Source organism: Sciurus vulgaris (genome assembly GCF_902686455.1).
Source record: "Sciurus vulgaris genome assembly, chromosome: 6".
Classification (NCBI taxonomy): Eukaryota; Metazoa; Chordata; class Mammalia; order Rodentia; family Sciuridae; genus Sciurus; species Sciurus vulgaris.
In genome coordinates this window covers 118,514,973-118,528,246 of record NC_136466.1, presented here as the reverse complement: position 1 = coordinate 118,528,246, position 13,274 = coordinate 118,514,973, and the positions used below count along the sequence as shown (strand labels likewise).

The following is a 13,274-nucleotide window of genomic DNA, read 5'->3' as shown; positions in this document are numbered from 1 at the left end:
GGCTCCAGAGTAGCAGCGATATTGTAATGTGCTGTGAAATATGGTTATTTTAAAAACCTGCTTAGGTTTAAATTCAGGGCTTATCTGAGAATGTTTAATCCTGTTGTGTCTGTGCTTGGTTCCCTCTTGAGAGGCAATGTGATATTGGCCCAGGGAGCATCTTGACCTCACAGCTGGAGTACACCCCAGAGGGGACGAGGCTGCCCTCTTCTTCTAGCTCCAGTCATGGTGCCACACAGTGCTCAGGGGGATGCCCGTGCAAAGCTAGTTTCCAGGTGAGGTAAAAACTATAGCCTTTCGTCAGAAATGTAAGTTAGCCTTTTTGAAACAAAACCATGAGCTGTTATTTGGGGGTTAGTGAAAATCAGACCTGGATAGCAAAACTGTGCCTACACTGCCACAGAAACCACCCACTCTATTTTCCTTATTTCACCAGGGCACATTAGCACCAAGTTAACTGTTATTTGAAAAGGACCAAGGGGATTAATTCAGTGCTAGGAACACCCCGCCCAGGGGTTACCTTCCCTTCACTCAGTGGCTAAGATGGCACTTGGGCTGGTCCTCTAAGGGCAGCATAGATGGGGCCTTGGTAATTTCTCTTATATCATGAATGGTTCTCTCTCTGGAAAACTCAGGGATGGGAACTGAGTGTGTGAGAGAAGCAGGTAATGAGATATGGATGATCATAACTGAGCATGAAAGAACATCCTGTGCCAACTGTCCACAGCAAACCCAGAAGTTCAGGATGGCTTTTGGTGTCTGAGTCTTTCGGAAAAAAAATGAACAATTTCCCTTAGGTCATGGTATACAGGGTAAGCCAATATGTAGTCTCAGGGCACAGTGACAGACATAAGTGAAGCATGCTCTTCCACTGCAAATATCTTCAAAAAGTAGCCATTAAGTGTTTAGGTACTGGCGTACACATGGTGTCACAAGGTGTCCACACGTGTAAAACAAAGGAGGCGTGCTGGACGCAAAGCACATTCATCAAGAACCTGCTACAAACTACGAGTGTTCAAGTACAAAATATTAACATAAACAAGTACCCTTTTTAAAAAATCTAGCTATTGAGTCTTTTGATGAGCAGGATGTGAAACTTGGAAGATAGGGAAGATATGAGCTAGTCATTTTAATTTAGATAAATGTGATTCTAGAATTTGACTTGCCCAGAAACTGGGTTTCACATTTAATGCCATTCAGAGTATCCATAAAATATAAAATACTTGATTGAGTGACTATTAAAATTAGGCTTTATGATCTCTAGTCTTCATGAGTTTTTCTTCTTTGGTTGTTATCCCTTGCCTACTTTAAAACTCACAGAAATAGCACATTTATGTGCAACACACATCTATCCACACACTCAAAAGCGCCCATACACATACACATACACACACATACACACACACACTTGCTCTCATATAAATAAATGTCCTTCTACCATATCAAAGAAAGGACATCTGGAACCCATCGTAATTGTCAGCAAATTGCAAAAGGGTCTGCCTGGTTGTGACCGAGCCAGTCTATCTTTTGCATGGCATCATCTCAGTAAGCTCAACATGCGCACGACAGTCCAACAGGGCAGAAGCCGTTCTGTGGCGGGTGAGGATGTAAACACAGTGAGCTGGGGTGACTCAGGTAAGAAGTAAGGCATCCTGCAAGGTGGCAGCAAATGGACTGGTACGTTAGTCTCCACCACACCCCAGGTCTGGCTTCTGCACAAAACTGCAATGTTTTTCTCTTAAAGTTTTAATGGAAATCTCAGCTTCACTCGCACAAGGGCAAGTTGGCCACAGTCTTTTAGCACTGAATTTATAGACTTGCACAGCTGCAGTAACTGATGCACTGCTTTAAACTAAGTCCCTCATTGTTCAGTTTAATATAGTTTTATATATGGCTCACAGCAGTGTTCAGAACGGGGATTATTCCTAAGGAAATTAAGTGGAATGACGAATAATAATACAAACTTTCATTAATTTTGATTTATAATTGCTCCTTAAATTACAGTTCAAAGCCCATTTTATAATTTAAATTGTGGTGCTGTTGTAGTGAGATAAAGTAAGTAAATATTTTTAAGCTATGACTTAAGAATTCTGAATCTTCTTTACTTCCATAGTTGACCAAGTCATAACAGCTACATTTTAAACAGTTTTAAATACAAATGGATTCAGTGTCATTGCTAAGTCCATAATAAAAATTATCTTAATGGTCCAAGGAGGTAAACAGGCTATTGGATTTACTCGAAAGAACACAAACGTTCCACAGTAAGCAAGTCTCCCTGTGTTGTTTGGATCTCTCCAATCTGGCATTCCCTCCTAATACCGTGTCCAGCACTTTGGATCAATAAATCCCACTTCACAGAAGTTAAAATAATATTGAAATCCTGTCAGCTAGGGCTGACCAGTGGTTACGTTTTCCACAGGGTAATGCTTTTGCAAGGACATCAATCCTCTTCCTCTGGGTGGCTCTCTTTGATGGATGCATTTCCACGATGAAATGACAAGGCTCTCTCTCTCTGGCTTTCCATGGGTCAGTGTCCTTGGCAGGTCTTACAACACATCTGTCTGAAGTATGCTCGACTGCAGAACTTGAACTTCAGCACCAGTGGGCAATAAGCCACTTTGTTCACATCTTTGCACTCTAACGAATGGGGGCAGAAAATGGAAAACAATTAGAGGCACATAAACAAGTACATAAACAAGCCGATGCGCCTGAATGTTTAGCAAGGACCCCCTCTGGGCCAATCCACCTTGGCTTCCACATCCATGTGGTTTTTGTTTTTGTTTTTAAGTATACCCTGTCTGGTACAGCCTACAAGAAACATTCTTTTGATATATTTTAACACAATTTTTTAAAAAAATGTTTGCAAGACTTTTCTTCCAGACTTTTATAAGCATGGTGCATGCCCACTGTGTCTTGAAAGAATTACCATTTGTTGGGATAAGTGATCACTTTAGACAGCTTGGAAACATGAGTCATTTTTCTTACAGCGCTTTTATTGCTTCTTTCTCAAGGGTTATTTTATTCAGCAGTGTGAGGTTATCCAAAATCAAACATGAGTTGCATTGTTTGATACCAAAGTACACATGTCTCAAAAGAATCTCTGCATCTGTGGGGTGTGGGGACAGGCTTGAGTGAATGAACAGGATTGCTGACAGTGGCCTAGATTCAGCAACTACACTAGACAAAGAGGAAAGCTTTGAGGGGTTGGCCTCAAATGGCAGCAGTCTGTGGGTTATGGAAACATGGAGAAATGTCTTTTTTTAATTTGGAAGTGAGACATGGCCTCCTTTTTTCCTATGTGTATTTTCTTCTCAGTGCTAGAACTGCCACAGTTGCAGTCTGCAGTTTCTGCAGCCAGAAGGTGAATAAACGATTCTTTCCCTATCTCCCCTAGAGGCTGGTTGCAAAGAAGGGACTTAGGGCCAGTGCAGAGAAAGGGACACAGGCCTTTGATTATCAGCAGCCACCTCATGGCCCCTACCACCAATGTGAGCCCACCACTGCCAAAAATGATGTTCTCCTCCAGTATTCTGGTCACTTTTACCAGGGGATTTTAAAATACTTTGTCAACCTAGTAATTAAATTTTCATATGCCACCCAGAACCAAAGTTCCACCCTCATTTTTCCAGGTGGTTATATTGAAGTGTCCTGGGTAAAACTGCTTAAGGTAATTAGAACTCAGATAGGGCACTGGGTAAAGTTCAGGGTGACAGAACCGTTCTGTTGGTTTTGTTGTTGTTGTTGTTTTCCTGGTTTCAGAAATCCACTAAATATTCTAAGAGATCTAATAGCTGGTACATGAGAGCCACATGATAAACATGGAAAATTAAAAGCAAAGAAATGGGAATGTTTCCAGTTCTTATTAAAGAAAACTAAGGAAATAATCTTACTGCTCTCACTTTAATCACCCTTTGAGTAAGAGCCTTAAAAATTCAAAATTGGAACCCCCAAATCCTCTAAAAACATAAGCTCTGTCACCAACAATCTCCCTTATACTTAAGATTTGGTTTATAAAGAGAATAATATTTAGAAATTTGAACAGAAAATTTTCATAGTAGGATGCTTAGTAATTTAAATTTTGGCTGGAAGAAGGTAGAAGGGGGCATGAACAACTTGTTTAAACTTCGCATTTAAGAAAGGGGAAAAATCTCATGGTATTTGGTGAATCATTTGTGAATCTGAGGTGAAAAGATTTCCACATATGTTAATTTGAAGGTCACGTGGTATTTTTTTCCTTCTCTCACTAGTTACCAGAAAAAGCAACCAAAAAAGTTTATACTAATATTTTTGTGGGGAAAATTTTTTTTTTTCACTGTTTCCAGGACTAATACATTATTAAGGTAAGATAATTACTAAAATGTAAGATAAGCTGCGTGTATTCCTGTTGACACAAGTCACTCATCTTGAAATCCAAATCACAGTCCTCTTGGGGCAGTCCCTTCCATTCTGCAACAGGGCTTGCTACTTAACATACAAAATAAACTTTAGCTTTGACCTTCTTTGCCACAGTATAAATATGATTTGGTTGATAAACAGATAGAAGAGGACTGGTTGTTTTAATAATACAAGGAAATAAAATGAGAAGCCAAACTGCCTGGATTTAATCCTAGCTTTACTGTTTACTAACTTTACGACTTTGCAGAAATCACTTAACCTCTCTGTACCTAAGTTTTCTCATCTGTACCAGAGGAATGATTTGACTATTCACTGTAACATGTGCAGTGACTTGGATATCCTTACCTAAATCAATCAGAGCGGTGTGGGGAGTACTTGATAAGGGTAAGATACTGAGTTGCTCTTACTATCACTATTAGTAATGTCTCTTCTTGCCCTATGACAGAAAAAAGGAGCTACACATTAAACTTCTCTGTGAGGATGAAATATCTGCTTCACTTCTAAGCAAATACTGTCTGTCCTAAAACACAATTCAGTTTCAAAACAAAACAAAAAGGAATATTTCCTGGGTTACAACTTTACTGGGACATTCATTACTCCAGTTTTGGAAGAGTTGCTGCATCAGGAAAATTCTGAGTTAAGTAAAATACAAGCAAATTTACAGATTTTTCTTTTAGATTTAAACTTTGGAAACTGATTAATGTATAATGAGTAAAATAGAATTTTTGTAAATTGCTTTTCCTTCTACCTACATATCCACGCACTCATTCAGTCTACTACAAATATGAACAGTGGATGGGTTCTTCCGTAGGTGGGTGCTGGAAGTAAGACTACTTTGTGTGCAGAAGTCTGGAGCATAATCCTTTAATCCAGGAGCTGTCCAGTATTCAGCATGGAGTGGGCTGGGGCTAGGCCAGGGTATTCCTCTCTGAACTTCCCAACTCCCTTGAAAACTCATAAGTCAAGTTTTCAAGACTACATAGGACAATGGGACTTAAGGGATTAAATTAGTTCCCAAATAATTTGATTGGAAGCAGGAAGGCATTTGGGTCCTGGCTGCAGGATCAAGCTCAGGGAGGCAGGGGTTGCTTATATGCATCTCCTGATCTGCCTTTGGCAGCAGCAGAACACAGTAGTAAGGGTCAGGAGGTCTACAGTCAGGTGGGTCTGGCACTGCCCTTTATAATGTTTGTTCTTCACCCAGTTACTTCACTGCTCTAAATCTCAGATTCTCAATCTCTAAAATGAAGATCGCAATAAGGCCTGCTCATAGGAAGCTATAGGTTTGTACTAGGTAATGCACAGATAAAAAGCACATGCTATGGCACCTGGTTCAGAGTGAGCACTCAGTTCATTAGCTCTCACTACCAACACCACAACATCTGCTGCTGAAAATAGAAATCATATTATTTCTCTATGATCCCTGCCTAAATGAATATAGGCTCCCAGGAAGGGATACCCAGAAGCAAATTAACAGGATGCTATTGAACAGGGAGCAGGTAAATCCTCAATGGGGAAAGGATGAAGACCTGGGGAAGAGACAGGTTCTGCCAAGACCTAGACAATGAGTCCTGATGACACATTAATATGGAGACACCTAATGCTGTATGAAGACATTCAGCCTTGCTGGAATGCGGGGACTCCCATGAAGGAGAGCTATGTCAAAGGCTCAGTTTCTACTTCCTGGTTTTGCCTTCTAGGAACGGTCCTGACTAGAAAAACCAGTTCATTACAAAACTTTGGATTGATGGAAATCTATTCAGCCTGCCTGGTGTTTTATTCCCTCGGTCTTTCAACTTCACAAGAGCCTGATTTGGCAAAAACAGCACTAAAACTTAAAACTTATCAAGCATTTTCTTTGTGCCAGTCACACAGTTAGAGTTTTATATTTAATCCTTTTAAGTATATAAAATGTCAGATTTACATAGACAGCAAAACTTAGGCTCCCAAGGTTATGAAACTCAGGCTATGTCACACAACTAAGAAGAGTGTAAGAAATAGGATCAGATGTATGCCTACACAAATGGCATGCCGCTACTCCACGTACAAACAGAAACAACATGTATCCCATTTGTTTACAACAAAAAATAAATTAAAATTTTAAAAAAAGAGTATATGAAAAAAAAAAAAAGAAATGGGATCAGAACTCAGATTTGTCTAATTGCCAAGTCTCTCTTATTTTGGTGGCATTCTTGGCATACAAATGCAAAGTGTTTCTGCTAGTCTGACTACACACTCTTGACTGACACCACTGGTAAGCCAATGTTTGGGACTTCAGCCTTTTGGTTTCGGAGAGCTTGCTCTGCCTCCTTAGAGAAGGGGAAGAAATGTTTTTTAAAAAGGTTTCTAGGTTACAGGCATCTAGAGTCTGAATTATCTCTTCCTATTCTTCTTCACTATATTTTTTTTTCTTCAAATTTTGTAAAATTTGAGTGAAAAGGTGACTTTAGATACATCAAGGAGTTTAAAAACTCCATTATTATAGAAAACTAAATGTTATCTTCAAAATACTAGTACCAGACTTTAATAATAATAATAATAATAATAGATATTGTTATTATTCTGGGGATTGAACTGAGCTATATCCCTACCCTCCCCCCTTTTTTCTTCTTTTTTGGTGGTGCCAGGAATTGAACCCGGGGCCTTCGGCATGCAAAGCAAGCACTACTACCAACTGAATTGCACTCTACCAACTGAGCTATATCCCCAGTCCCTATTCTCACCCCTTTTGATCTTTTATTTTGAGATAGGATCTTGCTGAGTTGCTGATGCTGCCTTAAAACTTGCCATCCTTCTGCCATGGCCTCCTAAATGACTGGGATTACAGGTGTGTGCCAGCATGTCCAGTCCACCACATTTAAATTATATCATTACAATCAACCTACTGCCACTTTTAGCTTAGCTAGAGAGGACAGATTTGTTGGGACCACTCACTGACAAGATGCTGATGTGGCTGAGGGGCCTGAATTACAAAATGTATCCCTTCATTGGTCTGCCTTATCCCCCAAACTCATTAAAATTGTGGAATAATCTTTTTTATTTCTCTCTTAGAGCCAATACACAATACAACCTACTTTTGTGAAAAATAATTCTGAAAAAGTTGTACATAATTTAAATCACATTTTCCCATTGAAACAACAGAAATGTTCTGTTTTAATTTGTGAATGATCTTCAGTTGGCATTGACTTCTAATACTTAAAAGATTTTAAAATTTAAAGTTTTTCTATATGCAAGTACATAATCTGCAAACAGATAATGTTAGAAATGCATTAAGAAGAATTCTTTAGTTTAGGAATTTTTTTTAAAAGTTTAAAACTGGTAGTATCTGCTGTACTTGATCCATTTTGAAGTTTTGGTTTTTATTCTAATATGTCTATTGTGCTCCTGTCCCTGGCCCAACCCAATGCTGGGAATTGAATCCAGGGCTTCACACATGCTGGGCAAGAGCTGCACAACTGCACTGCAATCCCAGCCCTCTACTGATTTTTAAATAGTGGGATCTGAGCCTGCAGGGTCACAGATTTTAAGATGAAGGAGTCTGCTTTTCTCTTCTACTATCACCATGTACCAGCTAAGTACTCTCCTGGGAGGAGAATGATAAGACACTCTGCTAACCTTTTCTCTCATTAGGATGTTGGAAGAATGAGAGGTCCTCACTGTGTGGTTTCTAGAAACATTTTGTAGAGCTAACTAGTCTCTCCTGTTTTTACACCCCACCCTACCCCTGAAAAAAGTAACACTTTACCCAAGGCCAGAGACTTCTGGTGAGAATGACAAATGACAACTTATGAATTATTCCCAAATTCTCTCCTAGGGAGACTTGGGAACACATCAAGGATTTAAAGCTAACTCCTATGCTCTGTGATGTGAACTAGATCCATTATTAGAATCCTAAGTAACTTGGCACACATGCTGGAGAGGTTCTCACTGGTGACCTGGGTTTGGGTAGAGTTGAATGATAAAATTAGATAACCTGTTGCACAGGTAACACATGAATCTACTTATCGTGGTTTTCCAATGAGCTTCTCCGCATGTGCTTTACATTAATCTTTCAAAACACTGACCTAAAAGACTCACTAAACAGAGGCTTAAGAATTTAGGATGCAATTAGATTGAGATTCATTGTGACTCTGAAGGCTTGATCTGGTCCAAGGAAGACCAATTCCTCAAATGGAATGATCTTAGAGATTTATTTCATCAAACATTGCAAAGCTTGTCTAATTGTATCTTTGGAGTGAGTTGGGATACGTGGAGACAGATCACTCCATAACCAGGTTGGCATTCGGCATCTCTGTAGAATGCATATGCTCTGTACTTGTAAGCTCTGTATGAGATCCAGAAGAATAAGTGGAGCTGTGAGTTGAGCACCGAAGGTCCATTTATTGGATTAAAAGAGTGCACACAGCTGTGCATTTTACAAACTGCTCTTGGAAATGTAGAGCTTGGTGAGAGATGAGAAGGCAGAGGATGGGCATGTGCAGGGCGGGAGTTGGGCTAGGCAATGTGTACTCAGTGTGCTCCTCCTCATAAAATGCACTCGAGCCTTGTGACATTTCATATATTCAGGCTAGAAGAGGCATAACAAGTCCCACCTGAGACATTATTCATTACAATGGGAGCAGTCCACCCACTTCTTTTTGTCCTCGAGGCAAACTATCAAATTTTATTCTGATTCCATATTACCATAGATTAAACCCTTCCTTCTATCTCTGCTTTCTTAGTTTTTTTTTTTATTTTTTTTAATTTTTTTATTTTTTTTAATAGTCTTATTCCCTAGATGCCACCCACATTCTGGGTGGTATAATCCCAACCCAGATCCAGTTCCCTCCAAGTCAGACAGCCAGGAATTTGAACCTGAATGCTACGTGGATCGTGAGTACTTTGAATGGCAAAGAAATAAACTGGCCTTCCTCACCTCCTCGAGATCAAAGTCTTCAAGTGAACTTCATCATTCCTTTTACTGATTTTAATACATCAGATTCCATATAAAAACCTAAATTCAGTAGCTATTTTGTTCAGAGATCTTGTTAGGAGATTTGTGGAGCTGCCTAGGCTTTCCCAGAGCTGTTTACTTGAGGGAGATTGAGACCCATCACTATTAGACATCCCAGGCTGGTAAACCAACGTACACTAACCACATCTTTCCTGGGTTGGTTACCAGCTCATGGCACACCATGAATCATGACCTGGCAGCAATAAATACTAGATGATAGAGTGCCTTGTGCTATTGAGAAGCTGAAAAGATTTACCACATAAACTACAAGGAAACTTGAAATGGCATGAACAATGAATAAAATGGCATTTTTGATAGAATTTCAGGTGAGCTTGAGTAGGCTAGTACCAACTGCCCTATGTACTTTAAAAAATTATTCTTAGTATTTCAAATGCAGTGATACCCAGTGTGTCTATAATTTACTTTTAGCAGCAATACAGTGTTACCCCCCTCAGTGGCAGTCTGTCAAGATCATGCCTATGATGCTTTAACCTTTCACCAAAAGCTTTCAAAAACAAAACACTGAAGCAGATGTTGAACACAGTGATATATCTCCATCTCCCTTCTATTTCCCTCTTATTGTTTTAATTTCTAGATGCCCTACTGCTGATTCTCTCTTACAATCCTTGGTTGTCTTAACTTCATTCCATTTCTTCAATCTCTCTCTCCATGAATTTATTATTTTAAACATCTGCACATACTTTTCCTCTGCCAGGAATGCCTCACATCCCAGAGGCTCCTTGGTGAACTGTCTTGTACCTTTATACCTTCCAGGGTCCAGCTCAAGCTGTCTTCTCAGGGATGCTCCTGTTAAACACGCCCTCCCTGGTGCACTCACTCACAGGAGCTTCTTTCTACCTCTGTTAAAAATACTGCTCATGCTGTGAAAGTTATTTGTTTGCATATTCCTGTCCCTACTAAACTATAAGCCCTCGGACAGGGACATTGTTTGTTATACTTCTTCAAAAAATCTCAGGACCTAGATACAGTAAGTAATACAGTAAGTAAGTTTGCTAAGTAAATTAACCTGTGGTTGTGTAAATGGAGCATATTATTTAAAAACTATCACCTTGAGGGATGGATATACCTGTGATAAAGCAAGTTTGGTGAAATGTTAATGCTTGAATCTAGATAGTGAGTATTCACTGCAAAATTCTTTCAACTTTGCTATATATTTGAATTTTTATTATTTTCATTATTATTTTCATAATGAGTATGGGGGGCATTTCTAAAGCTTGGTAGTTCAACCAATTCTCATGATTCTATTTGTGGCTCATTTCATCCACAGAAACCCACTGAAAGACTGTATTTTAGATCACAAGAGACGCCCCTCCCCAGCCCCACTCATCTTGAGGTGGAACTAAATTGACCTTTTAGCAGCCTCCCACTGAGAGTTCTAGGAACATGATTCTGCTGGGTAAAGGGACCTTTCCCACTCTCCTGCATCAACCTTCCTCCACTAGAAGACTTTCTGTCCAAATTTCTCTTATTAAAGGCATTTCTTCTCTCTCTGATCTGATCCCTACAAACCAAATCAGACCATTCTTACATTATTTTCATGCAAAAGCCTTTTCTCTTTTGAGATCCATGGTATGTACCAATTCCATTTCTTGCTGAATTACAACTATGATTCAGCTCAAATGTTTTACCCACTTTTCCTGGGGTATGCCCTGGATTTTTCCAACTACATTTACAGCTGGCCCACAGACCCCTTAGTCTAGGAGGACTACCTTCATACAAAGGTTAAAGTCATGGTCCTTCATTTGAGCATCCTTTAGCACTTGTGAAAACTACTTCATACAACACATTCTGACTTCCATTAAAATGGTTGGTTTTTTTGTTTGTTTGCAGTGTTAGGGATAGAACCCAGAGCCTTATGCACCCTGGGCAAATGCTCTACCACTGATATATATCACCAATTCCCTCTTTAAAATTTTTAAAAATAAAGCATTTTTAAAATTTAAGCATTTGTCCTTTTTAAAGACTATAAATTTACAAATGTATTTGAATTTTCCATAAGGAATAGCAGAGGCTGGTCATAGAAAACATTCAATAATTAGCTGCTGATTAAATGAACTAAATAGTTTCATGTATTTAAATGCATTCCATATATGCCTTTGGGAAGTGAAAAAGAACACAAAGCAAGTTATGATAGAATTATTGTTTGTACCCTAAATCTAATTTTATGAAAGAGATGGATCCTCTTTCTTTTAAATGAGTCAACACTTTAGGTAATAACAGTTTTAGCATTAGTCATACTTTGCAGGATTAATAATTTCCTAAAAGTTTCCTCCTTTACTGAGAAGTCTGAAAATATTGTCTTAACTGCTTACTTCAGAGTAATGTTAATAAAAAGTGATTTAGCCAGGCAGATGAAATGACCAATTGGTGTTTATCCAAAGAATCTAAGAAACCTCAGATTAACACCTACCAATTTTAAGAGAATTTCTTAAAGGCAGAAATAAGTGCAATTTCAAATGATATTCTGCCCACTCTGGAATAGTATTGTATCTTTAGGCAGAAAGCTTATGTTATAATAATCATTCACAATAGAAAATCTTTTGGACAAATTAGTAAAATTGCCTAAAGTGAAATCATAAATATATCTTCAACATATATATTCCTGTGGGCATGTCAAAAGCCAGGATTTTTAGCAATGGCAAAGGCTTAATCTATTGAATTAGGCTGATGTTATGCCAGAAATGTGTCTACTTGAAAACCAGAAAACATTTTCATGTCAAAGTATACGAACCCAGGGCCTTGCACATGGTAGGTAAGCACTCTGCCACTGAACTACGCCCTCAGCTCAAAGTATCCTATTTTAAAGAGTAAATTGAGATAGAATGTAACTGTAGTGGAGACTGACAGGCCATTGGACTCTGCCAAATCTGGGTTCAAATCCTGTCTCTTGAAATATGGGCAAGTCACTATTCCTCTCTATCACTCTGTCAGGATTATATAAGATAATATTCTCTCTCATACAAACACACACACACACACATACATACACAGATCCATTTATGTATGTGAGATAAATAGGATAGCTAAATAAGATAAACCTACATATATATACACATATATATTGAGTCTAATATGATACCCATCATGGAGTAATTTAATAAGATAGCTATATCCTCTCTCCCATTTAACCTTGTATCTTTTGATTCTTAAAAAAAAAAAAAGCAGACCCACCCAAAACCATGTGATTGATAGTTAATACTTAGTCTTATGGAAAAGTGATATCTTTGTGTAGATTTGTGTGTGTGTGTGTGTGTGTGTGTGTGTGTGTGTGTGTGTAGTAGGTTTGAACCCAGGGTGCTCAATCACTGGGCCACATACCTAGCCCTTTGTTGGTTTGGTTTTTTGTATTAGGGCATTGCTAAGTTGCTGAGGCTGGCTTTGAACTTGCCATCCTCCTGCCTCAGCCTCCAAAGCTGCTGGGATTACAGGCATGCGTCCCACTAGATTATTTAAAAGACATAATTTTCCCAATAAAATTTCTGTTTGTCATGGATTTTAAGTTCTTTTCAAGAGAGGGAAAGCTTAATTTCTAGAATGTCCCTTATTATAGGAACAAACAAAAACAAAATTAAATGGCATTAGGGTCAGAGAGATTTCAAATTAAAATCATAATTTTGAATTAATGTAGGATAAGGTTATATTTCTTTGAAAAAGTAAATGACACATACAATAAGTGCATTATGTTGAGACTTAGATATTAAAATCAGACCTTTTGCAAAGATGCAAGGTCTTTGCATCCTGCTACACAAGATGATTGCTCTTCCTAAAACAAAATTCCTAAGGAAATTTTAAAATAATGAGTATTAGTTTTAAAACAGCCTTCAAACTGGATAAATCTGACCACAGGAATCGATTTCTTTTGAAA

At 38.5% G+C, this 13,274-nt stretch overlaps 1 protein-coding gene across 5 annotated transcripts in view; it reads right to left on the bottom strand.

Annotated features, from left to right (window-relative positions):
- Window positions 1–353: 353 nt before the first annotated feature.
- Window positions 354–13,274, bottom strand: part of ADAMTS6 (ADAM metallopeptidase with thrombospondin type 1 motif 6) — a 318,093-nt gene continuing 305,172 nt past the window's right edge. For all 5 annotated transcript variants that reach the window (XM_079144861.1, XM_079144865.1, XM_079144864.1 and 2 more), the window contains one exon: window positions 354–2,637. In XM_079144861.1, the coding sequence (XP_079000987.1) occupies window positions 2,528–2,637 (110 nt within the window). In that variant the 3' untranslated portion in view covers window positions 354–2,527. The remainder of the gene's footprint in view (window positions 2,638–13,274) is intronic.